The 19,441-nt window shown below is 42.9% G+C and overlaps 1 protein-coding gene across 3 annotated transcripts in view; it reads right to left on the bottom strand.

Annotated features, from left to right (window-relative positions):
* The window catches only part of LOC122551780 (contactin-associated protein-like 5), a 1,278,965-nt gene that overhangs the window by 761,890 nt on the left and 497,634 nt on the right, over positions 1 to 19,441 (bottom strand). For all 3 annotated transcript variants that reach the window (XM_043694245.1, XM_043694243.1, XM_043694244.1), the window contains one exon: positions 8,611 to 8,758. In XM_043694245.1, coding sequence (XP_043550180.1) covers positions 8,611 to 8,758 — 148 coding nt within the window. The remainder of the gene's footprint in view (positions 1 to 8,610; positions 8,759 to 19,441) is intronic.

The raw sequence follows: 19,441 nt of genomic DNA, 5'->3' as shown, positions 1-19,441 counted from the left end.
CACCCTCTGCGGGAAACATTTGCCCCTTCGGTCCCTTTTATATCTTTCCCCTCTCACTTTAAACCTATGTTGTCTAGTTTGGACTCTGCTACCCTGGGAAAAAGACCTTGGCTATTCACCCTATCCATGCACCTCATGATTTTAATAATCTCTACAAAGTGACCCCTCAGCCTCTGATGCTCCAGGGAAAATAGCCCCAGCCTATTCAGCTTCTCCCTACAGTTAAAAGTCTCCAAACATGGAAACATCTTTGTAAATCTTTTCTGAACCATTTCAAGTTTAACAACATTTACACATTCTAGGAGACCAGAATTGAAAGCATTATTCCAAAAATTGCCTGACCATCCAACTCCGACATTGACCAATAAAGGCAAACATACCAAACACCTTCTTCACTGTCCCTGAATACCCGCGACATTCCCTTCAATGAACTATAAACCTACAACCTAAGGTCTCTGTTCAGCAATACTCCCTAGGACATGACCATTAAGTGTATATTCTCAGTGTATACACGGTTTGAAGACCATCCTTCCTAGCATACTCCTAGCTACTGTACAATCTCTGGAAAACAAGATGGATTAACTCAGTTCATGGCTCAGCTTCCAGCATGAACTGTGTGACTGTTGTGCACTCTGCCTCACAGAAAGCTGGCTCAACCCATCCATTCCCGACTGTGCACTTCAGGCTGGTGAGTTTTCTATCCATCATATGGATCGTACAGCATTCTTGGGTAAGACAAAGGGTGGAGGGGTTTGCTTTTTAACAACAACTTGTGGTGCACGGATGTTGCAACCCTGGGCAGCCATTGCTCCCCAAACCTTGAACTCCTCACCATCAAATGCCACCCCTTCTATCTACCACAGGAATTTACCACTGCTATACTAACCTCTATGTACATACCGCACCAAGCAAAGGTTGAGGAAGCTCTGAATGTGCTAGCCCACCACTAACACCATGGAAACAGAACACCCCAAGGCCCTGTTGATTGTAACGGGCGACTTCAATCATGCCAATCTAAGGAAGATGTTGCCCAAGTACCACCAGAACATTAAGTGCCCCACCAGGTGCCCGAACATTTTAGACCACTGCAACACCACTGTGAAGGATGCCTACCGCTCCATCGCCCGCACTCATTTTGGGAACTCCGACCATGATGCCGGGCTTCTTCTACTGGCTTACAGGCAAAAGCTCATGCAGGACACCCCCCTCGCAGATACAGGTCAAATGCTGGTCAGAGGAGGCAGAGGATCAACTCCAGTGCTGTCTGGAATCGGCTGATGGGGCCATGTTCAAACAGGCCGCAGGTACCTTGCACGAGTACGCCACCACCGTCACAGACTTTATAAGCAAGTGTGTGGAGGACTGTATACCGAGGAAGTCAATCCAGGTGTTCCCCTACAGGAAACCCTGGATGAATCAGGAAGTACAGAACCTGCTAAAAACCAGGTGTGAAGTCTTCAGATCAGGAGACCCACTCAAATATACAGAATCCAAGTATGACTTTTGCAGAGCAATTAAGGCAGCCAAGGACCAATACCAATTCAAACTAGAGACCCAGACAGATACCCGGCGACTATGGCAAGGACTGAATGACATCACAGGTGCTAAATAGAAACAGTGCAAGATAGCAGACGATGACACATCCCTCCCAGATCATCTCAACACCTTCTATGCTCGCTTTGAGCAGAATTTCAGTGGAGAGGTAACCCTACAAGTCCTAATGAACCAATCCCAACAGTCACTGCATCAGAGGTCAGATCAGTTTTCCTTCATGTGAATCCAAGGAAAGCGATGAGACCAGACGGAGTACCAGGCTGTGCACTCAGAACAAGGGCAGATCAACTGGCAGAGGTCTTCTCGGACACCTTCAACTTCTCCCTGCAGCAGACCACTGTCCCTGCCTGTTTCAAGAGGGCCAACATCAGCCCTGTGCCTAAGAAGACTCATGCAGTATGTCTCGATGACTACCGCCCAGTGGCCCTAACTTCGGTGGTCATGAAATGCTTTGAAAGGTTGGTCATGTCATTAATCAACTCCAGTCTCCCCACTACTCTTGATCCACACCAATTTGCCTATTGGACCAACAGATCAACGTCATATGCCATATCACTTGCCCTTCACTCCTCCCTAGAACATCTTGACATCAAGAACAGCTATGTAAGAATCCTACTCATTGACTACAGTTCAGCCTTCAACACTATTATCCCCTCGAGACTGATTACTAAACTTAGTGATCTTGGACTAAGCCCCACTCTCTGCAACTGAATCCTCAGTTTCCTGACCCACAGGCCACTATCAGTGAAGATTGGGGACAATATTCCATCCTCATTAACACTCAAAACTGGACTGCCCCCCCCCCCCCCCCCCCCCAAGGGGTGCGTACTCAGCTTCCCACTGTACTCACTGTATACCCATGACTGCGGTGCCAAATACCAAACTAATGCTACTTACAAGTTCGCTGATGACACCACTATAATCGGTCGAATCTCAGATGTTGACGAAACAGACTACAGATGGGAGGTGGAAGACCTAGAAAAATGGTGCACTGAGAACAACCTAGCTCTCAATGCCAGCAAAACCAAGGAATTCATTATTGACTTTCGGCGGGATGCTACTCATGCCCCCCTGCACACTAACAGCACAGAGGTGGAACGAGTGGAGAGTGTCAAGCTCCTGGGAGTGGTCATCCACAACAAGCTTTCTTGGGATCTTCATGTGGATGCACTAGTTACAAAGACCCAATAACGTCTCTTCTTCCTCAGGCAGCTGAGGAAATTTGGCATGATGGTGAATACCCTTGTCAACTTTTATAGGTGGAGAAAGTGAGGACTGCAGATGCTGGAGATCAGAGCTGAAAATGTGTTGCTGGAAAAGTGCAGCAGGTCAGGCAGCATCCAAGGAGCAGGAGAATCGATGTTTCGGGCATGATTCCTGAAGAAGGGCTCATGCCCGAAACGTCGATTCTCCTGCTCCTTGGATGCTGCCTGACCTGCTGCGCTTTTCCAGCAACACATTTTCAACTTTTATAGGTGCATCATCAAGAGCATTCTGTCTGGATGTATCACTACCTGGTATGGCATCTGTACCATTCAAGGTCGGAGACGGTTACAGAGAGTGGTGAACTCAGCCTGGACAATCACAAGTGCCAACCTCCGTCCATGGAATCCATCTACCAGGCCCGCTGTCAAGGAAAGGCTGCCAACATTCTCAAAGAACCATCCCACCCTAGTAATGTTTTTCTACAACCTCTACCACTGGGGAGAAGATACAGAAGCCTGAACACATGCACCAGCCGGTTTTGAAACAGTTTCTATCCTACTGTTGTTAGGATACTGAATGGGCTCACAAACTCTTAACATTCGCCTGTACCTATTTTTTTGTTTTTGCTGCTGCTTACCTATTATTTACTTACCTGTGCTATTTAACTCTGTGATCTACCTTTTCACTGTGACTCAGTACACATGACAAATAAATTCAATTCAATTCAAAGTCCTGCCTTGATTTATCTTTCCAAAATGCAACACCTCATGTTTATCCATCTGCTACTCCTCAGCCCATTGGCCCATCTGACCAAGCTCCCATTGTATTCTGAAGTAATTGTTTTCACTGTCCACTACACCACCAACTTTGGTGTTATCTGCAAACTCACTAACTATACCTCCTATATTCACATCCAACCAATTTATATAAATGACAAACAGCACCGATCCTTGTGCCACACCTCGGGTCATAGGCCTCCAGTCCGTCAACCAACTCTCAATCACACTATCTGTTTCTTATCTTCAAGTCAAATTTGTATCCAAATCCCTGGAGTCCATGTTATCTAACCTTATTAACCATGCAATTTGACTTGTTGAACTCCATACAATGTCCACTACTCTGCCTTCTTTGTCTCTTCTTTAAAAAACTTAACCAAGTTAGTGGGACACAATTTACCACACAGAAAGCTGTATTGACTATACCTCATCCATCCTTGCCTTTCCAAATATATGTAAATCATGTCTCTCAGAATCCCCTCCAACAACTTACCCACCACTGACATCAGGCTCACTGTTCTATAGTTCGCTGGCTTTTCCTTACCACCTTTCTTAAATATTGTCACTATATTAGCCAACCTCCCGTCATGCATGACCTCACCTGTAGCTATCGCTGACACAAATATTTCAGCAGGGGACCCAGCAATCATTTCCAAAGCTTCTCACTAAGTTCTGGGATACACCTGATCAGATCCTGGGGGTTTCTCCACCTTTATGCATTTTAAGATATACAACACCACCTGCTCTGTAATTTGGAAACTTTTCAAGGTATCTCCAAGTTTTCTTGCTTAGTGTTAGAGTGTTCCAGTCCCTGGAGTGGGAATAAAAGCCACAACCTTTGGACTCACAGGCAAGAGTACCACCAACTGAGTTGAAACTAACAACAACAGAGATATAAATACACAGGATTTGCAATAAATGCCCAGCATCGAAAACACTTAAGATTCTTTCATGTCAAGGCACTGGGGAAGTGCAAGATTTCTCTTCCAGATGGCTTCACACAATTTCGCTGGTTTCAGTGTCTCAGCGCTGAGAAGCTTGCAGAGGATATTGGCTAAACGCTCAATGATGTACACAGCAGTGTCACACAGCTCTGCCGTCACTGAGGACTATTATCAAACCAAGTAGGAATGACTTTGATTGTAATTTAAAATGTTATCAAACCATTGTGTTGGCCTGCAAGTGTGACAGTCACTGTCCTCAAGAGAGATAAAGTATTTAAATTAAAATGCAAAAAAAAAGTCAGTGAGCTCTTTTAATCCAAGTAAAATCTTGAAATGATACATCAACAAAATTACAATTATCTCATTCATTTCAGATTTCTTGTGCTACCACAATGACAAAATTCCTTGTAAGTTTTGGGGTTGCATTTTCCCTGACCAACAATTTCTGATTTTCAGCATCCACATTTCTTTGTACTTTTCGTTTTGAAGACTTTGATGGGTCTTTGGAATGAAGAGTCCTGTTTACGTGTGTAAAGGGGGATTGCTAATCACAGGCCTAGGCGAAAGTGATGATTGCAGATGCTGGAGATTCGAGTTGAGAGTGGTGCTGGAAAAGCACAGCAAGTCAGGCAGCATCCGAGGAGCAGGAGAATTTAAGTTTTGGGCAAAAGCTTTGCTGCAGTCTCCACGCAACACTCTCCATTGCTGCCTTGCTGTACCTAACCCCAAAGGATATGTGTGGGACCCAGGAAGGAGGGGTAGGACTGTAGGACTGAATGGGACAGGGAAGAAAATCCTCGTTTGCTCATCTTTCCGTCTACTCTTCAATTAAAATTGTTGTTTTAACAATGGTGAGGAAGGAGTGCACATCCTAATCACCCTTCTCGAGAATCCATCAGATCAAGATTTGGTGGTCTCCTCCACTTGCACATAAGGTCATTCATAACAATTGCTGGTGTCTTGGAAAATAAATCCTATTGCTGGGTGCCCCCATGTTTTTCGTTCTTTGCACTCGGTTTAGTGGGTTGGAGTTTCCGAGGAGTGACAATTACGATCAAGTTGCGACTCCACAGTTTTTGTGGTGTTAAAAAAGAGCTCCGCATTCCTGGCAGGAGGTTCTGATCACGCCTGATTCAGAAAGGCTGAGCTTACCCTCGCTCTGACCAATCCCTTGGTGTGAAAGACTGTCAAACCATGTCCATTTTCTATGGCAGTGCCAACTCCAGTCCTGCAAGGATCTATTCTATGTTCTAAAGGCTGTAAGGTTTCTCTGTCATTATCCCAGACAGTGCATTCCAGATTCCTACGGCTGGAATCCCGGTTGGGTAAAGACTCTGACATCTAAGAGGCTTTTTAAAATGAGCTATCCGCTCTCTTCTGCCTTGCCATACCACTGTTAATTGAGGACCCCAAATAGTTGATTCATAGTCACTTAAGGACTCCACCTTACCCCTACAAGTAACAACATGGTAGTGGGAAAGAGAGTCATCAGGCAGGGCCCTGGGGAAGTGAATGCTGTTTGTTGCAGGCTCCCTGGGGTGCCCTTTGTTCCCAGGTGATCGTTATCCAATTGAGAGGAACCAAGCATTCGGAAGGGGAGGACCTCCCAAGCGCCAAGCCCCTGCATTACTATCTTTTCTTTTCTCACCTCCACCCCAATCCCTTCCCCCTTGACACTGGTCTAGTGGTTCCTCCTTCCACCAACCCTCACCTCCAGCCTGGGATGCAGTGACACTCCTTAGCACTGGGGGGTGTATTTACAAGCAGAAGCCAAGACCTCCCAGCAGCTTTAATGTGCACAGAGCTGCTGGCCTATCAAAGGACGACAACTCATGGAGAGAAGGATCTTAGCAGACAGGGGAAGGCCCAGTTTTGGCCTGTTAAATGCCCAACTGGGGTATGATATAATAAGACTCCCCATAAGAGGTAATGTGGATCTCTCATTGGCATTCTGGAGACCTCTGTTATCTCCAGTGGATTGCAACTTTGGGACTGTGGAGGAGCAAATGGATATGGGTATTTATGAAACTCTTCCGCACAAGCACAAAGAGGCACATAGAATATTATCCTTTCTCTCAAAGGAAGTGGAAGGTAGAAATGAGGAAGTGATGCTTCAGTTGTTTGTAGTGTATTTTTCTAAAACACACTCCACCTTATCTGCATGAATGAGACATATAAGGATTAGAACATGGGCTTGTATTCGTTCTCTGAATCTCACCTGTATCAATATCTGAGGCTGAAACAGAAGTGTGAATTATGTTAAACTCTCCATTTTGAGTTAAATAAGGTGGACATTTCCCTTGTTGAAGTTGGCCTCAAGGGAACATATGCAACAGAGATGGAGAAACTGAGAGAATGGAATAGAGTATTCCCAGGAAGTAGGGTATGAGGATGTATAGTTCCAGTAGCTGTGGGAGTTGGTGGGTTTATAGTGGATATTAGTGGCCAGTCTATTCCCAAAAATAGAAATAGAAATGTCAAGGAAGGGAAGGGAGGAGTCAGAGATAAACCAGATGTAAGTCAGGGCGGGATTGAAATTAGAAGTTAAATTGATTAACTTTTACAATTCCAGACAAGAGAAGGAAGCAGCACTGATGATATCATTGATATATTGGAGAAAGAGTTGTGGGTGGGGTTGGAATAGGACTGGAACAAGGCATGTTCAACGTACCCCACGTAGAGACAAGCATAACTGGGGTCCATGCAGATATGCCTGGCTACCCCTCTGACCTGAAGAAAATGAAAGGAGTTAAAAGAGAAGTTGTTGAGGGTGAGGATGAGCTTGATCATTTAGGGACTTGTCAAAATTTGTACAGTGACCTTAAAAGGCACATCATTTGACATCATAAGGAAGATTAAAGCACCTATTACATGTATGGCTGTGCTTTCTACCATTAATTAAGATAAGTCATCAGACCTTTTTTTGTTAAGAATGCACATTGCAAAGGTTCACTTTATTTGATATAAATGTTCCCTGGTGTCTACAACGCATTCACAATGCGAGTTACAGGCGGAATGACTTCCTTCATTTAATGATTCGACAGGATTGCTCTATTACATCATCAATATAATTTCCAAAGTTAAACACAAATAAAAAAGGCACATTTGGAAATAGATGTAATTAACTCATTACTACAGAGACCTGCAGAGTCCTTGTGTGTATATAAGATTGAGACAGATTGATTCTTGATCAGTCAGGGAATCAAGGACTCAGGGAAAGGGCAGGAAAGTGAATATGAGAGATGTCAGAACAGCCATCATCCTATCGAATGGCAGGGAAAGCTCGAAAGACCAATTAGCCCACTCCTGTTTTTCTATCTTAGAATCTTTTGATTCTATGACCGGTCGAAGTAGACCTCTATTTTGCGAGTAGGACTCACAAATTCTTAACATTCACCTGTACCTGTATTTTTGTTTTTGCTGCAACTTACCTATTATTTACTTATCTGTGCTACTTAACTCTGTGATCTGCCTGTATTGCTCGCAAGACCGAGCTTTTCACTGTGCCTCTGTACACGTGACAATAAATTCAATTCAATTCAATTTTATTTTGAGCTACACAAGACAAGTTGGAAAATTGACTGCTTCGAGGTAGTTTTTAGCATTTTTTCATAATTGTTTTGACTTGCTTTGACCCGACACCCATACTGAAAGAAAACACGACCAAAACATGTTAGTTCTGAGCAATCGAAGACTTCCTATTTCAGGCACAGGTAAATACAGAATAAGACAGCTGTCCACACTATCTTAGAGTCACTGTCCCAAGTAGGCTGGAACAGTTAACGTTTCAACACACCAGACCAGTTAATGAGCTCCATGAAAATACAAATTAGGTAGTGTTGTTTTTTTTTCCCCGCAAGTTCAGGTGTTAGTGAAATTGAATTATTCTTTGGGGCTTTGTTGTGTGTCTGTTTACTTACAGAAGAACAAGAATGCTTTAATTCACTTCTTGGCATGCAGAACACTAAAGCATTCCTGAGAGATGTACTTAGTGATTCAGATGCAAGTCTTTGTCTCCCTCTCTCTCTCCCTCTCCAGCCCTCATTATGATGTGATGAACACCATCATCCCTGCAAAAATAATCACTTGACAATGAGACACAAGCCTTTCCTTTGATAACTTGTACTTACTGTAGGAGCAGCCATAAACCTCAACTCTCATTCCTATTCTACCGGTAGGATTCCACTGGAGAGGGGCAAAACGAAGGAATCTGGCTCTGACGGAGTACTGGAGCTTGTGGTGCACAACACTGTCCGCATTAGAGTTTCCTGGGAAAGCCTATGAAGAAGAAAAAGGACAGAAACCGATTAATAACAACGTCCAATTAGTAATTCCCTAATGAGACATTACATCGAGAAGAAACAACTGAACAATTGAGTTTAATGTTACTGCCTTGAATCACACAGAGTACCAGAAATGTTACTGCATAGGAGGCCATTCGGTCTATTGCATCTATGCTGATCACCAAATGAGCAAGATTTCTTCCCATAATCCTTCACATTGTTGTTTTTAAATAACCATCTCATTCCGTTTTGAATGCATTGATTGAGCCTGCTTCCACCACACCTGCGGACACTGCATTCCAGACATCAACCACCCACTGAGTGAAAAGGTTTTCATCATATCACAAAGTCAAATCATAGAATGCTGACCATGTGGACAGAGGCCATTGGGCCCATTCGAGTCTGCATGGACCCTCTGAAGAGAATCCCAATGTATCCCCATAACCCACAGTTACCATAATTAGCCCACTGATCCTGCATATTCTTGGACACTATGGGACAATTTAATATGGTCATAGAGACATACAGCATGGAAACAGACCCTTCAGTTCAACTCACCCATGCCGACCAGATATCCTTCATTATAATCAAGTCCCATTTATCAGCATTTGGCCCATATCCCTCTAAACCCTTTCTATTCATATATCCATCCAGATGCCTTTTAAATGTTGTAATTGTACCAGCCTCCACCACCTCCTCTGGCAGCTCATTCCATACACGCACTACCTTCTGCATGAAAACGTTGCCCCTTGGGTCCCTTTTCAATCTTCTCCCTCTCACTTTAACCTATGCCCTCGAGTTTTGGACACCCTTATCCTGGGGAAAAGACCTTAAGTTTTCACCCTTTCCATGGCCCTCATGATTTTATAAACTTCTGAAAGGTCACCCCTCAGTCTCTAGTGCACCTAACCTGCACATCTTTGAACTGTGGGTGGAAACTAGAGCATTTGGAGGAAACCCACACCGATGTGGGGAGAACCTGCCAACCCCATGCAAACACAGTCACCCAAGGCTGGAATTGAACCCAACTCCTTGACACTGTGAGATAGAAGTGCTAACCACTGAGCCACTGCATTTCCCTTCCACTCTCATTCTTTCATTAATTACTTTCAGTCTGTACCATCTCATTCTTGATCTTTTCAAGAGTAGGAAAATTTTTGTTCCATTTACTTTGCTCAGAGCTCTCATGATATTCATTACTTCAATCAGATCTTCTCTCAGCCTTCTGCCCTACAAGGAGAATAATCCCAGCTTCTCCAATCTATCCTCAGCAGTTTAACTGATGAAATGTACATTTTGTTTTCTCCTTGTAAACCAAGTCTATTTTTTTTTATTTGTCCTTCTTTTCTGTTGCTTGTTTGTTATATTAACATTTTAGCAACATTTTACAGTCAAGGGTTAGTGACGTTCCAAACATAATGTCCTGTTGCTGTACCATCAGAAACCATGTGGTTGTGTTTGAAGATCTCACACCCAACCCATTGCCAATTATGGAGATGTTTCCCTTCATTAAAAAAAACAAGCCTTGTATTTAGATAGCACACCTCATGACATCACGATGCACTGATACATGGTACAGGCATCGATGTTCTTTTGAAAGACAGTAATTTGGCAGAACCTCATGGGGGAATCAGGGTCTTGATGGCCATGTGGAGAGCTGGTGAGTGACCTATCATGCACCTTACAGAACTGCCCTCAAAACCACAAGTCCTGGACGCATCTTCCCCTCAGCACTTTAGCTTGACCTGGACCAAATAGAACATGATGATTAAGAAGGCACCTCACCACCAGTTCTTAAGGAAATTTGAGGGGGGGGGGGCAACATAGAAACTAGGAAGAGGCCATTCAGCCCATTGTGTCCTCACCCCACCCTAAAATGTGCCTGCGCTTGGCTGATTCTCTATCTCAATGCCACCTCCCACTCTCCCCCCAAGACCTTGACACCTTTAGCTTCTGGAAATACATCTTTTTTTCTTAAATATATTCAGTGACTTCACCATCACAGCCTTCTGTGCTAGAGAATTCTACAAGTTCATTACCCTCTGAAAGAAGAAATTTCTCCTCAGCTCCATCCAAAATGGCCTACCCTGTAGCCTGTGGAGTAAGTGAGAACTGGAGATGATGGAGATCAGAGTCAAAAGTGTTGTGCTGGAAAAGCACTGCCAGTCAGGTGATAACCAAGGAGCAGGAGAGTCGATGTTTCAAGCATAAGCTCTTCATCAGGAATGTGATCAAGATCTTCAAATTTCCTGACTAAGAACTTATACTCAAAATGTCAACTCCCCTGCTCTTTGGACGCTGCCTGACCGGCTATGTTTTTCCACCACCACACTTTTTTACCCTGTATCCTGTGGCCGATTGTTCGGGCTCTCCACTCCCAGCCAGGGTAAACATCATCCCATCACTCTGTCTAGTCCTGTCACCATTTTATACATTTCAATGAGATCCCACCTCATTCTTCTAAATTCCAGTAAATGTAAGTCAGGTTGACCCAATCTCTCCTCATACGTCAAATGTGCTAACCCAGAAATCAGTCTCATGATCCTTTGCTGCATTCCATCTTCCATCCTTACATAAGGACAGCAAATCTGCACAGTGTACTTGAGGTGTGATCTCAGCAATGTCTTTTACAGCTGCAGTAGACTTTCATGCTCCTGGACTCAAGTCATACGGTCCTACTGCACAGAAACAGACCCTGCGGTCCAACCAGTCCATACCAAACAGAATTCCAAACTGAACTAGTCCCACTTACCTGCTTCAGGCCCATATCCCTTCAAACCTTTCCTATTCATGTGCTTACCTAATGTCTTTTAAACATTGAAATTGTACCCACATCCACCACTTCCTCAGGAGGTTTAATCCACATGCGAACCACCCTCTCTGTAAAAAAATTACCTCTTATGACTTTTCTAAATCTCTCTTCTTTCACCTTAAAAATGCACCCCCAGTCTTGAAATCCACCACCCTAGGGAAAAGACAACTACCATTAACCCTCTCTACACCCTTCATTATTTTATAAACTTTTGTAAGGTCACCTCTCAATCTCTTGCGCTCCAGTGAAAAAAGTCTCAGCCTGTCCAGCATTTCTATGTAACTCAAACCTCCCATACCCAGTAACATCCTGGTACATCTTTCCTGAACTCTCTCCAGCTTTAAATAATCCTTCCTATAACTGGGTGACTAGACCTGGACATAATATTCCAGAAGAGGCCTCACCAATGTCCTGTACAACCTCAACATGACGTCCCAACTCCTATACTTAAAGGACTGAGTAATGATAGCTAATATGCCAAACGTCTTTTTAACCACCCTTTCCAGATGTGACGATCCTCTTGCAATGAAAGCCAACAGACCAATTGTGCACCTCCACGGTTGCTTTCAAGTACCAGGGTATAAGGAAACCCAGGTCCCTTTGTACACCAATCTTTCCCAGTCTATCACTATTTAAATAATAAACTGAGTTTTTGTTTTCCCTACCATGGACAACTCCATACTATACTGCATTTGCCGTGGATTTGTCTACTTACTCAACTCGTCTCTTCTATAATTCCTCCTCACCATTTCCACACCCGCTAGTTTGTGTCATCAACAAACATGGGAATATTACATTTAATTCCTTCATCCAAATTATTGTTATATATTGTAAATAGCTGGGGCCCAAGCATTGATTCTGACAGTATCCCATTTGTCTTACTTAGCTTTTCACTCTGAGAACAGCCCATTTATTTATACCATTTCCAGTCTACAAATAGATTTTCATTCTATGCCCACATATTGTTAATAATCCCATCTGCTTTGATTTTTGCACAAAACTGTTTATGTGGAACTTATCAAAAGCTTTCTAAATATCCAAATACAGGATATCCAGTGGCTCTCCTTCATCTAATTAGTTACATCCTCCAATTGGACAGGCATATGGACGTACATGGAATAGTGTAGGTTAGATGGGCTTCAGATTGGTATGACAGGTCGGCGCAACATCGAGGGCCAAAGGCCCTGTACTGCACTGTAATGTTCTATAGTCTATAGTCTAATTTTGTCAAACACTATTTATCTTACATAAATCAATGTTGACTATCTGTAACGCTGGTGCTTTTTATGATATAAATGCCCTGTTACAAATTCTATGTCAAACAACCTCCAGCAAATTCCTTACTAGTGATGATAGATCAACTGATATGCAATTTTCTCCCTCCTTCCTTTTTTAAACAGTGAGGTTACATTTTCCATCCTCCAATGTGACGGGACTAATCCAGAATCCGCAGTAATTTGGAATATGACAACCATATGGAATATGGCACACACTGTTTCCATGGCTGCCTCCATTAATACAGTGTAATGTAGATTATTAAGCCCTGAGGATTTATCAGCTTTCAATCCCATTAATTTTTCTAATTTTTTTTTTAAAACCAATACTAATTTGCTTGAAATCCACTTTCTATTTTTTTTTCTGGAAAGTTACTTCTGTCTTCTACTGTGAAGACAGAATAAAAATAAATTTAATTGTTCTATCATTTTCTTGCTCTCCATTATCAAACTTCCTTTTTCAGACTATAAAGGGGCTATTTGTCTTCACCAACCTTTTTTGTTATATACTTATAGAAGCTCTTTTATTTTACAAATGCTAGCCTTGCCAGTGATGCCCATGTCCCATAAAACAACGATATCAAAGGAAGTGAAGGGTTATGGAGATTTTAGGGAGAAATGGTCTTTGTTTCGATTCCTGGTGGGGGCTAAGTTGATCACAGTCACAATAGCAGCACAACTGCTGCAAATGGTCTCCAGACCCACAGATCTGAGTGGGAGCAGAAAATCGATCACAATCATGGCTCGTGATAGATATACCTGCCGGCAGGTACCTATGAGAATGACTAGAGATGGCTGAATTAGGCCCAGCTAACAACAGTTTGTCTTTGCCTACTTTAGTTTCACACATGATCACTCAGGCAAGGTAAAATGTGGAACCATGCTCTCACTTTGAATAAAAGCCTTCAGAAGAGAAGGAAGTGCGAGAGCAGTGTTGAAGTTTTTTTCAAGACAGTGTATTAATATGGAAAGACATTAATTTAAAGCCTCAACATCCAGTCCTAAGAACTGTGGCCAGAAAGCAAGCAAAAGCTAATGATTTCAAGATACACAAACTTTGCTATTTTACTTCTCTCTCTCATCCTTCATTACAATCTTTATTTTCTCTCTCAATGCTATGCAATGTTACTTCGGTCAGTGTTCCTCAGAAGTTCCTTCACCAGTTTCACAAATGCCATCTTCATTCCTCTTACCCTTCGTCTCTTTTTGAAACCAATCTCCATCACTGCTCTCCCCTACTCCAACTCACAACCACACCCCCTCCACCTCTCAGACGACGGTACTCCTCATTTCCTTTGGTCTTGCTTGCTCATATATATTCCAGGGTTTTGGAATTTCATTTTTACAAGCATCTGTTGCGATATCACTTTAAAGAGACAGTGTTCTAAGAAGCAAGCAGTCAGAATGAAGACCATCTGAAGGCACATTGAACTTGCAGTATGTTGTGTGAGAGGCTGGTAGCTCTGTTTTCCTGTATCAGTAGTTGCTGAACTGGACTCTAACAAATCTACCTGCTGAGCAATCCTGTAAAATTTAAAAATGAAAGGCAGGATGTTTCGAGGGGATTTGAGGAAAACCATTTTTACCCAAACGGTGGTGGAGGTCTGGGATGCACTGCCTGGGAGGGCAGTTGAAACAAGAAATGTCACAAACTTTAAAAGGAAAAGGACCTGAAATGTTATAACATTCAAGACTATGGACCAAGTGCGGGAAAGTGGGACTCATGTCTGTAGCATTGTTTTGGTGGTACACATTGGATGAGCCAAAGGGCCTCTTTTATGCTATATGAGTCTATAATACCTTTCAATAAACAGAACCTATGTCCAGTTTACCAGTCTGTGTGAGAGATTGGTAAACATATGTTCAGGAAGCATGGAACCACAATGGAAGCCCCATCCCATGTAGCCAGGACCCAAATCCCTTCATATTATTTACATTTGGTGTTGTCCTCTATTGTTAACCTAGGTCCTTCACAGATACTCCTCAAATCTTTTTAATAAGTCATCATGGCTTAATTCATTCAATTTGTTCTGTTGTGATATTAATGGAATAAGATGAAATGACAGATGAAGCAATTGTACTTTGTCATATAATTATAAGCGAGTTTTGAGAAGACTTTTGGCTCAGGTTGAGGTTTTGGATGTAAGTGGGCTCACTGAGCTGGAAGGTTCATTTCCAGACGCTTCGTTACCCTACTAGTTACCTAGTATGGTGACGAAACATCTGGAAATGAATCTTCCAGCTCAGCGAGCAAACCTACATCCAAAATATAATTACAAATTCAAGAGAGATAATTTCCAATAATGTTAATGATACTAAGAATATTAATGACTTAGATAGAGTGGATAGAGGGGAACCAGTCACAAGATAATAGCTCATGTTGCTAGAGGTAGCATATCGATGTGGATAGAGAAATGACTAATGGGCAGAAACCAGTGAATGGGTATAAAGGGGTTATTTGCCTTGTTGGCAACATGTAACCAGTGGGGTCCCACAGGGATTGGTACTGGGACCACAACTGATAAAATTTGTGTTGATGACTTGAAGGGGAAAAGCAAAATGTATTGGAGACACAATCATAAGTGTAAAGGCAAGCTGTGAGGGGAATACAAACAATTTACAGAGGAATTGATCGGTTAAGTAAGTGGGAAAAAAAAAATGGCAAATGGAGTAGAGTGTGGCAAAATGTAAAGTTGTTCATTTTTGGAAGGGTTTTTTTTTAAAAACTGCAGCATGCTGAGCAGTTTGATTCCAATAAATACCATTAGACTGGGAGAACCTTGCTTCCCTTATTCGGTCCCTTTATTGAACAATAAAAAATCGCTTCATTCAAGACAGTTCAGAGAAGATTCACTATGATGATCCCTGGTATGGAGGGAGTGTCTTATGAGCAAAAGCGAAAAAGATTGGGACTCTACTCACTGGAATTTAAAAGAATTTGAGGTGAACTCAATTAAATATATAGGCTTCTTAAAGGGCTTGACAGGGTAGATGGTGGGCAGATGTACCCTTCATGAGAGTCTAGGACCAGCAGACGTGGTCTCCGAATAAAGGGGCATCAATTTCAGACTGAGGTGAGGAGGGTTTCTTTTCTCACAGATGGATGAGAGCCTTTGGAATTCTTTGTCACAGAGAGCTGTGGGACAGAGTCCTTGTGCATATTTAAGGCAGAGATGGATAGGGTCTTGATTAGGAGGGGGATCAAGGGTTATGGCAAAGAGGCAGGAAAGGACTGGTGATGAATGTTGGGTCAGTCATGATTGTATTGAATGACAGAGCTGGCTTGAGGGGTCGAACAGCTTGAACACGTTCCTAATTCTAACAATCTTACGATAAGGCAACAATGGAGAAGAGGAAGCGACTGGAAAAATATTGTACCTTACTTTCTAGCATGAATTTATTTGTTATGCATAAGGAAATTAGCTTCTACAAAGAATACCATTTTGAAAGTGACGAAGTTACGGAGCTACAGAGATAGGACTGAAGCATGGCACCAGCTGGACAGATCTTTCAGGAGCTGGTACAGACACAATGGATCGAATCGCCTCCTTCTGTTCTGTAAAATTCGATTATCTTAACATTCAGCATTACGAATGTATAGACAGACTGGGCCAATTACTGGATCACACTGTTCAGTGGGCACCTGTAAAGTTTAGGAATTAATTGAATTCTCTGGGTTTTCTTGTGCCATTTATCAAAGTAAAACATGAACATCACATTGAATAACATCAATACATTCACAAACACAATTGAACCAAATAAAAACAGAAAATGTTGGGAATACAAAGCAGCACCTGGTCTAGGAAGTATCTGGAGCTGTTTTCAATTCAGTAAGACAATGCAAACATATTTTTTATTTGAAGTCTGATTCCAAGCAAGTCTCTTGACTAACTTATAGCACACCACACAAATAATGCATGACGAAGAACTGCAGGGCAATTATTAATTGACAAAGTTAGAGAATTTCAGGTTTGTTTATGTATGAGATTAAATTTGTATGAGCTCCTCGGATACTTTGGTGAATAAATGAACTGATTAATGTGGAACTGATGGGAATAGACAAGGAGGGTCTGAGGGTTTGCTTCCAGATGCATGCACTATTTAGCCTAAGTAAGTATGGCCTCATGAGACTGGAGGTATGAAAATGGTAGAGAATGTGGGAGTGGGGGATGGAGTCTTATGCCCCTCTGCACAGGGAGTTTGATGACATTGTGCCACTTACTAGTACTATGGATGAGATACTTGTTTTCCTGTCTCCATCCAGATTACAATTGTGACACTGAAGCATTTGACCTTGCCGCCATACTGCCAATTGAAGCAATTGATGCTATTTAAGGGCCTCATCTGGCAATCACTGGCATCCACCCAGTGACAGGTAAAGGTATGTCATCTGAAGAACTCAACAAGCAAACCCTGCTGCCTGAACTGCTGTGCTCTTCCTGCACCACCGATCCGGCATCCACCCAGTGGCAGGTAAAGGTATGTCATCTGAAGAACTCAACAAGCAAACCCTAACATGGTTTACATGAGCATCCTTGTTGGCAGGGATGGGCCCCCTCGTTCGAAAACATTGACTGAGGGATTGCAGCTCAGAGAAAGTAATGGACACTTTCAACTGCCCGCACTTCCTGCCAACACAGCGCCACCTCCTCCCTGCCCCCACCCACACCCTTTCACAACCGCGACGCTCATCTTGACTTCATTCCCCTGTGCCTGCGATTTTCCTTGAGATCTGAGGTCAGTAGACAGCTGCCATCCTCTCATTTTTCACTAAATGTCAACAAGTAAAGGTCCTGCACAGACAAGCTCCTTGATTCTGAAGGGAAGCCTGTCATTGGCCATTTAGTGCTTGAATGGCCCAGGATGTGGTGGGCCAACTCAAAAAGGGAAGAAATGGGGGCCTCAACAGTCCTCAAAGCCAGGAACCAAAGCTGCCTGCCAAGTTTCCATCCAGTCTTCCTGTCCACAATGTAATGCATGGTGTTTAAAAGCAAGGAGAAAGTAGGACTGGACTCAACTATAATGTCCCCAGTGGACTTTGGTATCACCACTCAAGGAAATTACCAAGCTGCAGGGTGTGTACAATCTGCAGGACCATTTCTCAGCACATTCCAAAGGGTGGAAACGAGAAGATAATGAGAGGAATTAGATTTAGATGGCGAGGAATTTCTTAAGTGTGCACAAGACAATTTTTTGATTCAGTATGTGGATGCACCTACTAAAGAAGGTGCAAAACTAAACCTACTCCTGGGAAATAAGGCAGGGCAGGTGACTGAGGTGTCAGTGAGGGAGCACTTTGGGGCCAGCGACCATAATTCTATTTGTTTTAAAATAGTGATGTAAAAGGACAGACCAGATCTAAAAGTTGAAGCTCTAAATTGGAGAAAGGCCAATTTTGACGGTATTAGGCAAGAACTTTCGAAAGCTGAGTGGAGGCAGAAGTTTGCAGGTAAAGGGACGGCTGGAAAATGGGAAGCCTTCAGAATTGAGATAACAAGAATCCAGAGAAAGTATATTCCTGTCGGGGTGAAAGGGAAGGCTGGTAGGTATAGGGAATGCTGGATGACTAAAGAAATTGAGGGTTTGGTTAAGAAAAAGAAGGAAGCATATGCCAGGTATAGACAGGATAGATCGAGTCAATCCTTAGAAGAGTATAAAGAAAATAGGAGTATACTTAAGAGGGAAATCAGGAGGGCAAAACGGGGACATGAGATAGCTTTGATAAATCCCCAGGACCTGATCAGGTGTACCCGAGAACTCTGTGGGAAGCTAGAAAAGTGATTGCTGGGCCTCTTGCTGAGATATTTGTATCATCGATAGTCACAGGTGAGGTGCTGGAAGACTGGAGGTTGGCAAACATGGTGCCAATGTTTAAGAAGGGCGGTAAAGACAAGTCAGGGAACTATATAGACCGGTGAGCGTGACCTCGGTGGTGGGCAATTTGTTGGAGGGAATCCTGAGGGACAGGATGTACATGTATTTGGAAAGGCAAGAAATGATTCAGAATAGTGAACATGGCTTTGTGCGTGGGAAATGGTGTCTCACAAACTTGATTGAGTTTTTTGAAGAAGTAACAAGGAAGAGTGATGAGGGCAGAGCAGTTGTTGTGATCTATATGGACTTCAGTAAGGCGTTCGACAAGGTTCCCCATGGGAGACTGATTAGCAAGCTTAGATCTCATGGAATACAGGGAGAACTAGCCATTTGGATAAAAAACTGGCTCAAAGATAGAAGACAGAGGGTGGTGGTGGAGGGTTGTTTTTCAGACTGGAGGCCTGTGACCAACAGGGTGCCACAAAGACCGGTTCTGGGCCCTCTACCTTTTATCATTTACATAAATGATTTAGATGTGGGCATAAGAGGTACAGTTAGTAAGTTTGCAGATGACACCAAAATGGGAGGTGTAGTGGATAGCGAAGAGGGTTACCTCTGATTACAACAGTATCTGGACCAGATGAGCCAATGGACTGAGAAGTGGCAGATGGGGTTTAATTCAGATAAATGCGAGGTGCTGAATTTTGGGAAACCAAATCTTAGCAGGACTTGTACACTTAATGGTAAGGTCCTAGGGAGTGTTGCTGAACAAAGAGAC

This window comes from Chiloscyllium plagiosum, chromosome 7, assembly GCF_004010195.1.
Source record: "Chiloscyllium plagiosum isolate BGI_BamShark_2017 chromosome 7, ASM401019v2, whole genome shotgun sequence".
Classification (NCBI taxonomy): domain Eukaryota; kingdom Metazoa; phylum Chordata; class Chondrichthyes; order Orectolobiformes; family Hemiscylliidae; genus Chiloscyllium; species Chiloscyllium plagiosum.
The sequence above is the reverse complement of the archived record's forward strand: the minus strand, read 5'-3'. Positions and strand labels throughout refer to the sequence as shown.